The sequence below is a fragment of the Rhineura floridana genome, chromosome 19 (assembly GCF_030035675.1).
Source record: "Rhineura floridana isolate rRhiFlo1 chromosome 19, rRhiFlo1.hap2, whole genome shotgun sequence".
In the NCBI taxonomy this organism is placed as follows: Eukaryota; Metazoa; Chordata; class Lepidosauria; order Squamata; family Rhineuridae; genus Rhineura; species Rhineura floridana.
Genome location: NC_084498.1, coordinates 23,944,606 through 23,957,775, shown reverse-complemented (window position 1 = coordinate 23,957,775; position 13,170 = coordinate 23,944,606). Strand labels below are relative to the sequence as shown.

Below are 13,170 nucleotides of genomic sequence, written 5' to 3'. Positions count from 1 at the left end.
GCACACTGTTCTTCAACCTTCGGTTCCCCAGATGGACTACAACTCCCCATCATCCTGACCATTGACTATGCTCTCTGGGGATGATGGGAGTTGTAGTCTATCAACATCTGGGGACCCAAGGTTGAAGAACAGTGTTCTAGCATAAAGCAAGCTATGATAGCAACATAGAAATCCACCTTAGACCAGGTCACACTATCTGACCATTCAGCCCAGTCTTCCTACTCTGACTAGCAGCAGCTCTCCTGGTAGAAGTCTTTCTCCATCATCTACTGCTTGGTCTCCTTTAAACATGAGATGCCAAGGAACCACCTCTGAATACCTCTTACGATGAAAACCCTATGAATATATATATAAAAAGAATTCATAGGGTCACCATAACTCACAATAGACTTGAAGGCACATAACAATACTGCTGAGCTACACACCTTTTCTATGTCCCAAACTACAATCTGAATACACAAGGAAATATTATTGGGCAGGGAGGGGAAGAACGCCAACAGACACTTACCTGGTCTTTTAGGTGATTTAAGCTATAAAAAAGAACAAGAAAGCTCTTTCAGTGACTTCGTCACCCACTACAAGAATGCTGTTTGAAAGAGAGACAACTGGCCTAACAGAACATTTCACTTCGGGCTGCTTGTCTTTGGATATATTAATAAGAGGGATGAACTAAAGCTTCAAATCAGATCATTCTACAATAACATCTCTAATTAAGCCACAGGCCTGATATGCTCAGTCTAAGCCACTATGCTACAGCAGCTGTCTATACACAAGGACGGGTTTTGGTCTGGTTAATTGAAGCCAGAAAGTCTCCCATCTACTGGCTTCCACAATGGTCATTAGAGTCCCAGCCTGGAATTTCCTCCTCCTCTGTTTCAGGTCCTAGATGTCTCTCTAGTACCTATTTTTCTTGGGAACTGCGAAGAAAAGCGTGAGAGCTTGATACCACTGATGGCTTGATACCACTGATGCTGAGCAACAAGTGTTGAAGATTCTGATATGCTCATCCGAGGACTGAGAAATATGGTCAATTTACTTCGGATATTCTCTTCTGTTATTCTCTATCTGGCCCTCTCCCCAGACCATGCCCTTCATCGGCCCTGCTTCACACCCTCCTTGAGTGTTTCTGCCTAGTTGAAAAGTGTCCTTGAACTCAGACAATGCTTTTCAAAAGGTTGCGTGTGCTTGCGTAGAAACTAGCCTACTGTACAAAGCTACATTCATTGCTCTGCCCACTTTTGCCTCTGGCCCTGCCCACCACTGGCACGTGGACCCTGGAAAGTGCTCACAAAGGAATGAGGTCCTCAGGCTGAAAAAGCCTTCTCACCTCTGGTCTACACTGAGATCTTACCTTATTGAGCGTCCTCAGATCCTCCATTATCTGTTCCTCTGTTAATAAGTAATTGAGCTGAGGTAACCCAAATTAAGGGAGAAGTAATTTTGAAACTTTGTACCAAAACATGGCTTGTGTCTCCTGGGCAGAACAAAGCTAAGGAGGAGCACCCCTCTTTTCTGGGTCTGCCCTTCTCAGGGCATACTGCAGAAGTTTCAATTGTCAGGAGAGACAAACTGTCAAGTAGAAAAATGTTGAATCTGGCTGCACAACACACAAAGATTCACAGAGCCAGCACCCTGTGAAAGCCCTGTTTGCTTTGAAGCAGGCAAGTCTGCGGAGTCTCCTCCCACTGAAGGGGACTGAGCACATCTGCGTAGCCCCGGCTCCAGAGCAAGTGAGAGGAGTGCCTGCTACCTAATGCTTTTAACTAGAGATGCCAGAGACTGAACATGTGGATCTTCTGAACAGGAACACAGGAAGGTGCCTTATACTGAATGAGGCTCACTGGTCTATCTCACTCAGTCTTGTCTACACTGAGTGACAGAGGCTTTCCAGGGTTTCAGACAGTCTTTCCCAGCCCTACCTGGAGATGCTGGGGCCTTAACTTGGGACCTTCTGTACCCAAGGCAGATGTTCCACCACTGAGCTGCAGCCCTTTCCCCACCAGAGCAATGGTGCTAAGTCCAGGGCCACAGAGTCTCACTGTTACCTTTCATGGCACTTCAGCCAATATTCCCCTGCAGGAGAAAATCTGCCAAGTGGTGGCCAAGCTGCCTTTCAGGAAAGCTCGTGCACCATTATTAATCTTCTCATTCAAGTACCCTAGAGCTGCTCAGAACACCTCGTTGTAGCGAACTAACTTTTACTCAGAGCAGACCCACTGAAATTAATGGGCCTAAGTTAAGTCAGGGTCGTTCATTTCAATGGATCGACTGAGTAAAAGTTAGATGACTACAACCCACCGTTTGGAAAGGTGTCGGTCCAGACAACCATCTGTGGCATATCAGCTTGCTGCTCAAAGGATATCGGGGGCTGGCTTCCGCCTTTTGTCAGGGATTGGAACAGGGTCGTTGGGCCGCCGCCTCAGTTTTCTTGTCATGATGGGCTTCACTTCCATGGAATCTGAAAAATGAAAGACAGATTGTTGGTGAGATCCTCAGATTTTGTAAATGGAATATGAAAAAGACCTGTGCATTTCTGTGTTAATTGGGGGGGATTCTTCCATGTCAAGACAAGTTTGCCATTACTTAGCCCGTAAATTGACAAAGACGGAAGTGTATCCTTAATTTTAAGCACAATGAATAGTCTCAGAGTATCTATGGTGCACAAGCTGCATATATAGAATGAATGTAGCATCAGGAAATTCAATAGTTAAAGCTGCAATCCCAGTCACCATTAATAGGAAATAAGTTCCACTGAAATTAGCATTTACTTTTGAGTAAACATACTTAGGAACATAGGTAGCTGCTTTCTAACAAGGTCCTTCTAGCCCAGCACTGTCTTCTCTGACTGGCAGCAACTTTTCGTAAAAACATGGGAAGCTGCATTATACTGAGTCAGACCAGCTTGCTCAGTACTGTCTACACTGACTGGCAGTGGCTCTCCAGGGTTTCAGGGATGGGTCTCTCCCAGCCCTACCTGGAAATGCCAAGAACTGAACCTGGAAACTTCTGCATGCCATGCAGATGCTCTACCACTGAGCTATGGTCCTTGCCTTGAACATATTTTCTTTCCGGACATTGCATGTGTCATAGCAGGAGTTGATTTTGAAGAGGCCTTTTCCCTTCTCTCCTCTATCTAGTCCAATAAGCTCTTTCTGGATCGAGAGTGGCTCCCCTAGGTCTCTGGCAGAAACAGGTTTTCCTCACCAACCATACCCGATTCTTTTTTAATGGAAGATGCCAGGGACTGAACCTGGGAGATTCTGCATGCAAAACACTCGCTCTACTACCAAGGCTATTATTTTTATAAGATTTCTCACCCGCCCTTCACCAGAAGGTCTCAGGGAAAGTTACAACAGCTTAAAATTATAATCAGACAGTTATATATGGTCCCTTCCCCAAAGAGATATGGCCTGCTTGTTTTGTATTTACCTCCTGTTAGCTCCATAGTTAGCTTTTCACTCTCTATCATCTTCTTCTTCTCTTCTAATTCCGCAATTAAGTTTTCCTTCAGCTCAATCTTTTTATCTTCAAACTCCTTCACAGCCGCTTTCTTCTCCTTTATGTAGTTCCTTTCTACCTGCTCTGTCTGACCCAGGCCCAAAAGAAAACAGGGAATTATGTACAGGGCAGAACCACAACAGGATACACATTGGGGCTGATGGGCAAGCTTTACTGTGTGAGGCCGCAGAGTTAAAAGTTACACCGGTCAAATGGCACGGGCTTTAATCCAATTGTGTCATGAAACCACTCGTGTGAGCAATCACTGTATGCAAAGCAAATATATGCTTTAACTTGGATTATGCTTTAACATGGATTCCTGCATGGAGCAGGGGGTTGGAGTCAATGGCCATATAAGCCCCTTCCAACTGTATTATTCTATGGTAAGGACATAAGAGCTCCAGTTGCTGGATCAGGCCTAGTCCACCACCCTGTTCTCACGGTGGCCAACCAGATGCCTCTTGGGAAGCGTGGAAGAAGGGCAGGAACATAACAGCATTCTCCTCACTTGTGATTCCCAGCAACTGGCATTCAGAGGCATACTGCCTCCGACAGGGGAGGTCAAACATAGCCGTCATAGCTAGTAGCTGTATGTATGTATGTATTTACAATAGGGCCCCACTCATATGGCAGGTTACGTTCCAGGCCCCGGCTGAAAAGTGAAAACCGCCGGAAAGTGGGGCCCTACTGTATTCCAGCCGCCGCGCTCCAGCCAACAGCGATCAGCTGGAGCGCACAAGCTCCCCGCGCTCCAGCTGATCAGCTGTAGAGTGTGATCAGCTGGAGCACGGGGAGCTCCTGTGCTCTAGCTGATCGCTGTCAGCTGGAGTGCGGCGGCTGGAGCTCCCCGTGCTACAGCTGATTGCCTTGCTGGCGCTGCCGTATTAGTGGAACGCCAAAAAGCAGGGCACCACTGTATTTATTATTTGATTTATATCCTGCCCTTCCTCCCAGCAGAAGGCCAGGGCATCTTCACATACGACATTTTGTTCTATGGAATTGGCTCCCATGAGAGGCAGCAGATGCCACAGACTTGCATTCCATGGTTTAACTACGGCTAGAACGGTCCTTGGGTGCTAAGACCCATCTGTGGAATATACAGGTCCTACAGCAGTTGAAAAGTGCATGTATATATACTGTCAGATTCCTTTTAAATAGACCAAGGGGGTGGCTGTGACCCTCCAGATGTTGCTGAACTACAGCTCCCATTGTGCCTGGCTATTGGCCATGCTGGCTGGGGTTGATGGGCGCTGCGCACTCAGCAGCAGCTGGAGAGCCAGAGGTTGGAGCCGCCCACCACGAAATAGATGGAAGAGATAACCAGGAAAGTAACAGGCTGCCACTCAGAAGTGACATTTACTATCCTTCATAACTATATGGTGCCTGCATAATTTGAAACGCAGGTGGAATGTGTGGCAATCAATGGCACATAGCTTTATAGCATGGAAGTAAAGTTTCTCAAATTGTATGAGATTAATTCACCCTCAGCACTGAGCTATTCCTTGAAAAATTGACAGTGGCTTGTACAGTTGGTTGCCCAGCCTCCTACATCATGTATCCGACAGCAATGTTATTAAAGGAAAGGAGGTTCTACTCAAAAAGTCTGGAAAAAGGAACAGAATGCACTAATAAAACTGTAGAATAAACGAAAGACAAAACAAAAAGCACACTTACTTCCAGCTGGAGAAAAAGCTCTGAAAGAAAAAGAAACCAAGTTCAATTCTATTGCAGAAATAAGCACATTTAAAGCCAGCAAAACCCCATCGGAGTGGCTAGCGTAGAATAAACGCTTCGGTGATGGCAAGCCGTAGGTTATTCACCTAAGGCTTGCCATTGGTTAAATCAGCACTTTTGCTTATTACTACATCATTCATCTTTAATAGCTGTACTGACAAAGTAACTAGACAATTTGCGCAAAGTATAATGGCCTGTCACAGTTAAGTTTGCAATCTTATACCCGCTTACCTGGGAGCAAGTCCTATTGGACGCAATATAATTTACTTCTGAGTAGACCTGATATAGCATCAAAAAAGCAACACTGACTGCCATGCCCTTGGGCAGAACATAACCCCCCTTCAGGATTGCTAAGGCTATAGAAACAAGTCCACTTGAAAACCAATAGGAATTATTTCTAAGAGTGTGTGTTTAGGATCAGAATACCCCAAAAAGTCCTGTAGCACCTTAAAAGACCAATAAATTTATCATGGCATAAGCTTTTGAGCACCAAAGCCCATCGCACAATATCCATCTCTAGTCTATTTGCACCTCACTATTATTATTTATTAAAATTGATATTGTTGCTGATGAATATAATTCTGTAGGTGGATTACAAAACAAAATTAATCATACAGTATTGATTTATTTTTTAAAAAAATACAATAGTTTTTATTGATCTTTTTTTCAATTACCAAAGCTTTTTCCCAACAGAGACAGAATAAAACAATTTTCAACTCAGCCTCAAACCACCCTAAAAGAACAAAAGCGTAAGATTTATTTAAAACAAGGTTGGGGAACTTTTGGCCCTCCAAATGTTACTGAATTACAACCCCCAGCAGCCTCAGCAAGCATGGTGGTGGCCAGGGATGATAGGATTTGTAGTTTGGCAACATCTGGAGGGCCAAAAGTTCACCACACCTGATTTAAACCCACATTAAGACACCTTTAACTAACAGTGAAAAGATCATAAAGGCGGCAGCAGGCAAGCCTCTCTGGGAAGGCTATAACAGTAGTAATAACAATAATAATTTCATAACCAAGATGCTATCGCTAAGAAAGCCCGCACTTTTGTAGCCATCTGCCTCCCTTCACTGGTCAGCAGCAGTCAAGAGTGGGGCCTCTGAAGAGAATAGTTTGGGTGAGCAATCTTTCAGGTAAGCTAGTCCCAGGTTGCTTCAGGCTTTATAGGTTAAAACAGTCTTCATCAACCTGGCGCCCTCCAGATGTTTTGGACTACAAGCATGTGCTGGGTGGGGCCAGTGGGAGTCACAGACCAAACCACTTGGAGGACACCAGGTTGGCAAAAGTTGAGTTAAGCCACCACTTTTTACATTGGGGTGAGAAACAGACTGGGAGCCCCTGATGCTGGTCTAAATGGAAGGTTATCAAAGCAGGGACAACTGTGGTCAAGCTCTCTCCAGCAAGGCATGGGCACAGCAGCGTCATCATCCAAAGCTGACAGAAAGGCCCTTTGAACCACGGAAGAGCCTCTACCGGCAACATTGGATCCAGAAGCACCTGCAAGCTGTGAATCTGCTCGTTTATGGGATTTCAACACCTTCCAGAACAGATTGTTTACATAGGCAGTTGGCAGGTCTGATGACATTTTATTATTATAACAGACTTTAAAATACATTAAAACAAAATATCTTTAAAAATATCTTTTTTAAAAAAGCTTAAAAAACATCTTAAAAAGCAGTTCCAACACAGGCATTGACTGGGATAAGGTCTCTACTTAAAAGGCTTGTTGAAAGAGGACAGCGCTGAAAAGACAACACAGATGGTGCCTGTCTGATATTTCAGGGGAGGGGATTTCAAAGGGCAGATGCCACTACACTAAAGGTCCCTTTCCTATGTTGTGCAGGGCGGACCTTCTGATAAGATGGTGCATATTGGTTTTTTAAAAAAAGGTTTAAAAACATATTAAAAAGTAGTTCCAACATAGACACAGACTGGGATAAGGTCTCTACTTAAAAGGCTTGTTGAAATAGGAAGGCGCCGAAAAGACAACACAGATGGTGTCTGTCTGATGTTTAAGGGTCGGGGATTCCAAAGGGTCGGGGATTCCAAAGGGTCGGTGTCACAACACTTAAAGTCCATTTCCTATGTTGTGCGGACTGAACCTCCTGATAAGATGGTATCTGCAGGAGGCCCTCACCTGACTCTAGTAATTGAAAACTTATGACATAATACTTTTTTAAATCTTTAAGCTGCCACAGGATGTTGTTTTTGCTGCAACAGACAAATGCAATTAACCCTCTCAGGAATGTTTAGCATGACTAAACACAAGTAACATCACTCAAAAGTGCTGAACAGGCACCACATGCACATTGCTGTGTTCTTGTCTAGGCCTAGATTTGAAAACCTCAACCAAGTCATCAGATTTGCAACTCACTAACCCGCATTGCGTATCCTTTCCTTGTATTGCTGATCCAGCTTTTTCATCCTTTTCTGATATTCTTGTAAAGTACCTATTAAAATACAAAATTAAAATATTAAAGTCAATACTTTAAAATATAGAATTGTAAGTTCAATCCTTTGCAGATCTTACAAAATGGAGACAGTGCTACTATGCTGTCGAAAAGGACTCTGCACTTGCCCCCTCACTTCTCCACTATCACTTGAACAGTTAGTCAAGTTATCGATGCCTGATCTGAGCTAGTGCCAGGAATTGGTACAGGGGAAATTGCTCCTGTTAATCCAAAGAACTGTTCGCGCCCAGCTTATATCCCTCAAAGCACAAATATTTTTACTTGCATAGTAATTGAAATTTGGTACTATGCAATCAAACCACCCCCCATTTTAAGAGCACCCACTCTGAAGAGCCAGCCTTAAAACTGGGGTTTGCTCAGTTGGTGATGACCCATGACAGGGCCTTTACAGTGGTGGGTCCTTGTTTGTGGAATGCCCTCCATAGTGAGGTGCATCTGTGTTATTATTAATTTTAGGAAGAATCCGAGAACATTCCTGTATACCCCAGGCATTTGATGTGAGAGGAGGTGATTGGGTTTTTTTAAAAGAAGTTTTTACCTGGTATTTTTTTAGGTATTTTAACTGTATTTTATTTATTGACGTGTTTGCAACCCTGAGCTCTGTCAGGAGGAAGGGCGGGATATAAATTTAATAAATAAATGCTTCACACACCCACATACATACTGTTCCTCCAAATAATAAGCCATTGCCAAAGTATCATCATCATACTATTTGGACAAATCAAGTTTAATAGGAGAGAGGGATTGGGCTCCCAGCTTGGAAACAGCCTCCTTCCCATTAGGCTCTGTACTCAGAAGAAAAGACAAAACATTGCCCCAAAATATGGTTAAATTATGTATTAAAAAGGTCAGTGCATGTGACAGGTAATATGCTATTATGGCAAAATCCCAATACATTCCAGGGTCTGTTTTTCAGATAATGCTTTCAGCAATATTTATTTATTTATTTTATTTTATTCGATTTTTATACTGCCCAAAGCCTGAGGCTCTCAGGGCGGTGTACAGCATAAAGTGAATACAAGGCAAAAAATACAATAAAATGACAATAAAACACTAAAAACATACATTTAAGTATTTAACAGCCTGGTATATATTAACAACAATAAAATATGTTAAAATGCCTGGGAAAATAAAAAGGTTTTAACCTGGCGCCGAAAGGATAGAAGTGTAGGCGCCAGGCGCACCTCGTCAGGAAAACTATTCCATAGTTCGGGGGCCACCACTGAAAAGGCCCTAGATCTCGTTACAACCCTCCGAGCCTCTTTGTGAGTCGGAGCTCGGAGGAGGGCCTTTGATGTTGAACGTAGTGATCGGGTAGGTTCATATCGAGAGAGGCGTTCCGCCTGGTATTGTGGTCCCGCACCATGTAAGGCTTTATAAGTCAAAACTAGCACTTTGAATTTAGCCCGGAAACAAATAGGTAGCCAGTGCAAACGCACCAGAACAGGTGTTATATGTGCGGACTGTCTGGTCCTCGTCAACAGTCTGGCTGCTGCGTTTTGCACTAGCTGTAGTTTCCGGACTGTTTTCAAAGGCAGCCCCATGTAGAGTGCATTGCAGTAGTCCAATCTAGAGGTTACCAGAGCATGCACAACTGAGGCGAGGTCGTCGCTGTCGATAGGGACGTAGCTGGGCTACCAACCGAAGGTGGTAGAACGCATTCCGTGCCACCGAGGCTACCTAAGCCTCAAGAGACAGGAATGGATCGAAAAGAACCCCCAAGCTATGAACCTGTTCCTTCAAGGGGAGTGTAACCCCATCCAGAACAGGTTGAACATCCACCGTCTGGGCCGAGAAGGCACCCACCAACAGCGTCTCAGTCTTGTCAGGATTGAGCTTCAGTTTATTAGCTCTCATCCAATCCATTATCGCGGCCAGGCAACGGTTCAGCACATTAACAGCCTCACCTGAGGAAGATGAAAAGGAGAAACAGAGTTGCGTGTCATCAGCATACTGGTGACAACGCACTCCAAAACTCTAATGACTGCACCCAGCGGCTTCATGTAGATGTTAAAAAGCATGGGGGACAGAACCGATCCCTGCGGGACTCCACAATGGAAAGTCCAGGGTGTCGAGCAGTGCTCCCCAAGCCCTACCTTCTGGAGACGATCCACCAAGTAGGAGCGGAGCCACTTCCAAGCGGTACCTCCAACTCCCAACTCCGTGAGTCTCTCCAGAAGGATACCATGGTCGATGGTATCAAAAGCCGCTGAGAGATCCAGGAGAATCAACAGAGTTACACTCCCCCTCTCTCTCTCCCGACATAGGTCATCATACAGGGCGACCAAGGCCGTTTCAGTGCCGAAACCGGGCCTAAAACCGGATTGAGATGGATCAAGATAATCGGTTTCATCCAAGAGCACCTGGAGCTGGCTGGCAACCACCCGTTCCAAGACCTTGCCCAAAAATGGAATGTTCGCTACCGGTCTGTAGTTGTTCAAATTATCTGGGTCCAAGGAAGGTTTCTTCAGGAGTGGTCTTACTACCGCCTCTTTTAGACGACTAGGGACCACTCCCTCTCTCAAGGAGGCATTTATCACTTCCCTGGCCCATCCGGCTGTTTCAACCCTGGCAGCTTTCACTAACCAAGAAGGGCAAGGATAAAGAACATAAGAAGAGCCTGCTGGATCAGGCCAGTGGCCCATCTAGTCCAGCATCCTGTTCTCACAGTGGCCTACCAGGTGCCTGGGGAAGCCCGCAAGCAGGACCCGAGTGCAAGAACACTCTCCCCTCCTGAGGCTTCCGGCAACTGGTTTTCAGAAGCATGCTGCCTCTGACTAGGGTGGCAGAGCACAGCCATCATGGCTAGTAGCCATTGATAGCCCTGTCCTCCATGAATTTGTCTAATCTTCTTTTAAAGCCATCCAAGCTGGTGGCCATTACTGCATCTTGTGGGAGCAAATTCCATAGTTTAACTATGCGCTGAGTAAAGAAGTACTTCCTTTTGTCTGTCCTGAATCTTCCAACATTCAGCTTCTTTGAATGTCCACGAGTTCTAGTATTATGAGAGAGGGAGAAAAACTTTTCTCTATCCACTTTCTCAATGCCATGCATAATTTTATACACTTCTATCACTCCTCTGACCCGCCTTTTCTCTAAACTAAAAAGCCCCAAATGCTGCAACCTTTCCTCGTAAGGGAGTCGCTCCATCCCCTTGATCATTCTGGTTGCCCTCTTCTGAACCTTTTCCAACTCTATAATATCCTTTCTGAGATGAGGCGACCAGAACTGTACACAGTATTCCAAATGCGGTCGCACCATAGATTTATACAACGGCATTATGATATCGGCTGTTTTATTTTCAATACCTTTCCTAATTATTGCTAGCATGGAATTTGCCTTTTTCACAGCTGCCGCACAGTGGGTCGACATTTTCATCGTACTGTCCACCACAACCCCGAGGTCTCTCTCCTGGTCGGTCACCGCCAGTTCAGACCCCATGAGCGTATATGTGAAATTCAGATTTTTTGCTCCAATATGCATAATTTTACACTTGTTTATATTGAATTGCATTTGCCATTTTTCCGCCCATTCGCTCAGTTTGGAGATATCTTCTTGGAGCTCTTTGCAATCCCTTTTTGTTTTAACAACCCTGAACAATTTAGTGTCGTCAGCAAACTTGGCCACTTCACTGCTCACTCCTAATTCTAGGTCATTAATGAACAAGTTGAAAAGTACAGGTCCCAGTACCGATCCTTGAGGGACTCCACTTTCTACAGCCCTCCATTGGGAGAACTGTCCGTTTATTCCTACTCTCTGCTTTCTGCTTCTTAACCAATTCCTTATCCACAAGAGGACCTCTCCTCTTATTCCATGACTGCTAAGCTTCCTCAGAAGCCTTTGGTGAGGTACCTTGTCAAACGCTTTTTGAAAGTCTAAGTACACTATGTCCACTGGATCACCTCTATCTATATGCTTGTTGACACTCTCAAAGAATTCTAATAGGTTACTGAGACAGGACTTTCCCTTGCAGAAGCCATGCTGGCTCTGCTTCAGCAAGGCTTGTTCTTCTATGTGCTTGGTTAATCTAGCTTTAATCATACTTTCTACCAGTTTTCCAGGGACAGAAGTTAAGCTAACTGGCCTGTAATTTCCGGGATCCCCTCTGGATCCCTTTTTGAAGATTGGCGTTACATTTGCCACTTTCCAGTCCTCAGGCACGGAGGAGGTCCCGAGGGACAAGTTACATATTTTAGTTAGCAGATCAGCAATTTCACCTTTGAGTTCTTTGAGAACTCTCGGGTGGATGCCATCCGGGCCCGGTGATTTGTCAGTTTTTATATTGTCCATTAAGCTTAGAACTTCCTCTCTCGTTACCACTATTTGTCTCAGTTCCTCAGAATCCCTTCCTGCAAATGTTAGTTCAGGTTCAGGGATCTGCCCTATATCTTCCACTTCTAGAGCAGAAGTGGTTGCACGCACCAGCCCGAGTACCTTGTCCACTTCCTCAAGCTGTACCAACTGAAACTCATCCAATAAATGAGGACAAGACCGTGCTCCGGATACCTCATTAGGTTCACTGCCATAATATTGGAGTCTAAGTCCCGACGGATGCATAAGACTTTATCTTGGAAGTGCCCAGCGAACTCATTACAGTGGGTTATACGAAGGAGGGAGTCACCTGTGACACCCCCCCCCCCATTTTTCCTTGAAAAGCGAGAGCAGTAGTGATGCCTGCCTGGAAGCACTGAAAATCTCAGCGTGAGAAGCATAACCATCCTGATCGGGAAAGATTAAGCACTGAGCAAATCCAGGGACGATTTACCATTTTCAAGCAATGAAATTGGAGAGAGACCCTAACCCAGTGCTAGAGCATATGTTTTGCATGAAGAAGATCCCGGGTCCAGTGGTGTAGTGGCAAATTCAGAAGTGCAGGGTCCCTTCATAATAGTTGCAGTCACGCCCCCTTCTAAGATTACAGAATAATCTGGCCAGGACTGCAACCTGCTTTCTGCTTCTCGATCACTATTTGACTGTCCATTCTCACTGTCAGAGATATTGCTTCAATTAGTGAATTCAGGGTCTACACACTTATTTCCTGCTGCCATCAAACTGTGTGATGATGTAGATGGGGTGCTATCATCAGGATTCGATCTCTCTTACTCTGCTATTACAGAATTCTCACTCTCCACAACTTGGGTTTTTGAAGTAGGAACTAACAGGAACTCCTTTCACTTTGATTGGCGCCAAGCAGCAGGAAAGGACAAGGAAGCAAATTAGAAGTTTCTTCTCAGTGGCTAACACATGCCCCTTTCATGTTGATTGGTTCATAGGACTTCTGGAGACATAGGGACTGTGCTGGGACCTGGCTTCCAAAAATGGGGTCTAAGACCCCCTGACACCCTGGACGACTACACTCCTGCCTGAGTTAAATCCTTGGCATATCCAGATAGTATACAAGAGACGACTGGGTGGACAAATATTCTGAACAGGGATAAGAGAGCTTTCTATGCTCCTAAAGAAC

The 13,170-nt window shown here is 44.8% G+C and overlaps 1 protein-coding gene across 2 annotated transcripts in view; it reads right to left on the bottom strand.

Annotated features, from left to right (window-relative positions):
- The window catches only part of SUDS3 (SDS3 homolog, SIN3A corepressor complex component), a 41,012-nt gene that overhangs the window by 22,718 nt on the left and 5,124 nt on the right, over nucleotides 1-13,170 (bottom strand). For both annotated transcript variants that reach the window (XM_061602932.1, XM_061602931.1), the window contains exons 4-9: nucleotides 7,614-7,685; nucleotides 5,173-5,192; nucleotides 3,430-3,586; nucleotides 2,363-2,458; nucleotides 1,352-1,413; nucleotides 509-530 (exon numbers count right to left, since the gene is read on the bottom strand). In XM_061602932.1, the coding sequence (XP_061458916.1) occupies nucleotides 509-530; nucleotides 1,352-1,413; nucleotides 2,363-2,458; nucleotides 3,430-3,586; nucleotides 5,173-5,192; nucleotides 7,614-7,685 (429 nt within the window). The remainder of the gene's footprint in view (nucleotides 1-508; nucleotides 531-1,351; nucleotides 1,414-2,362; nucleotides 2,459-3,429; nucleotides 3,587-5,172; nucleotides 5,193-7,613; nucleotides 7,686-13,170) is intronic.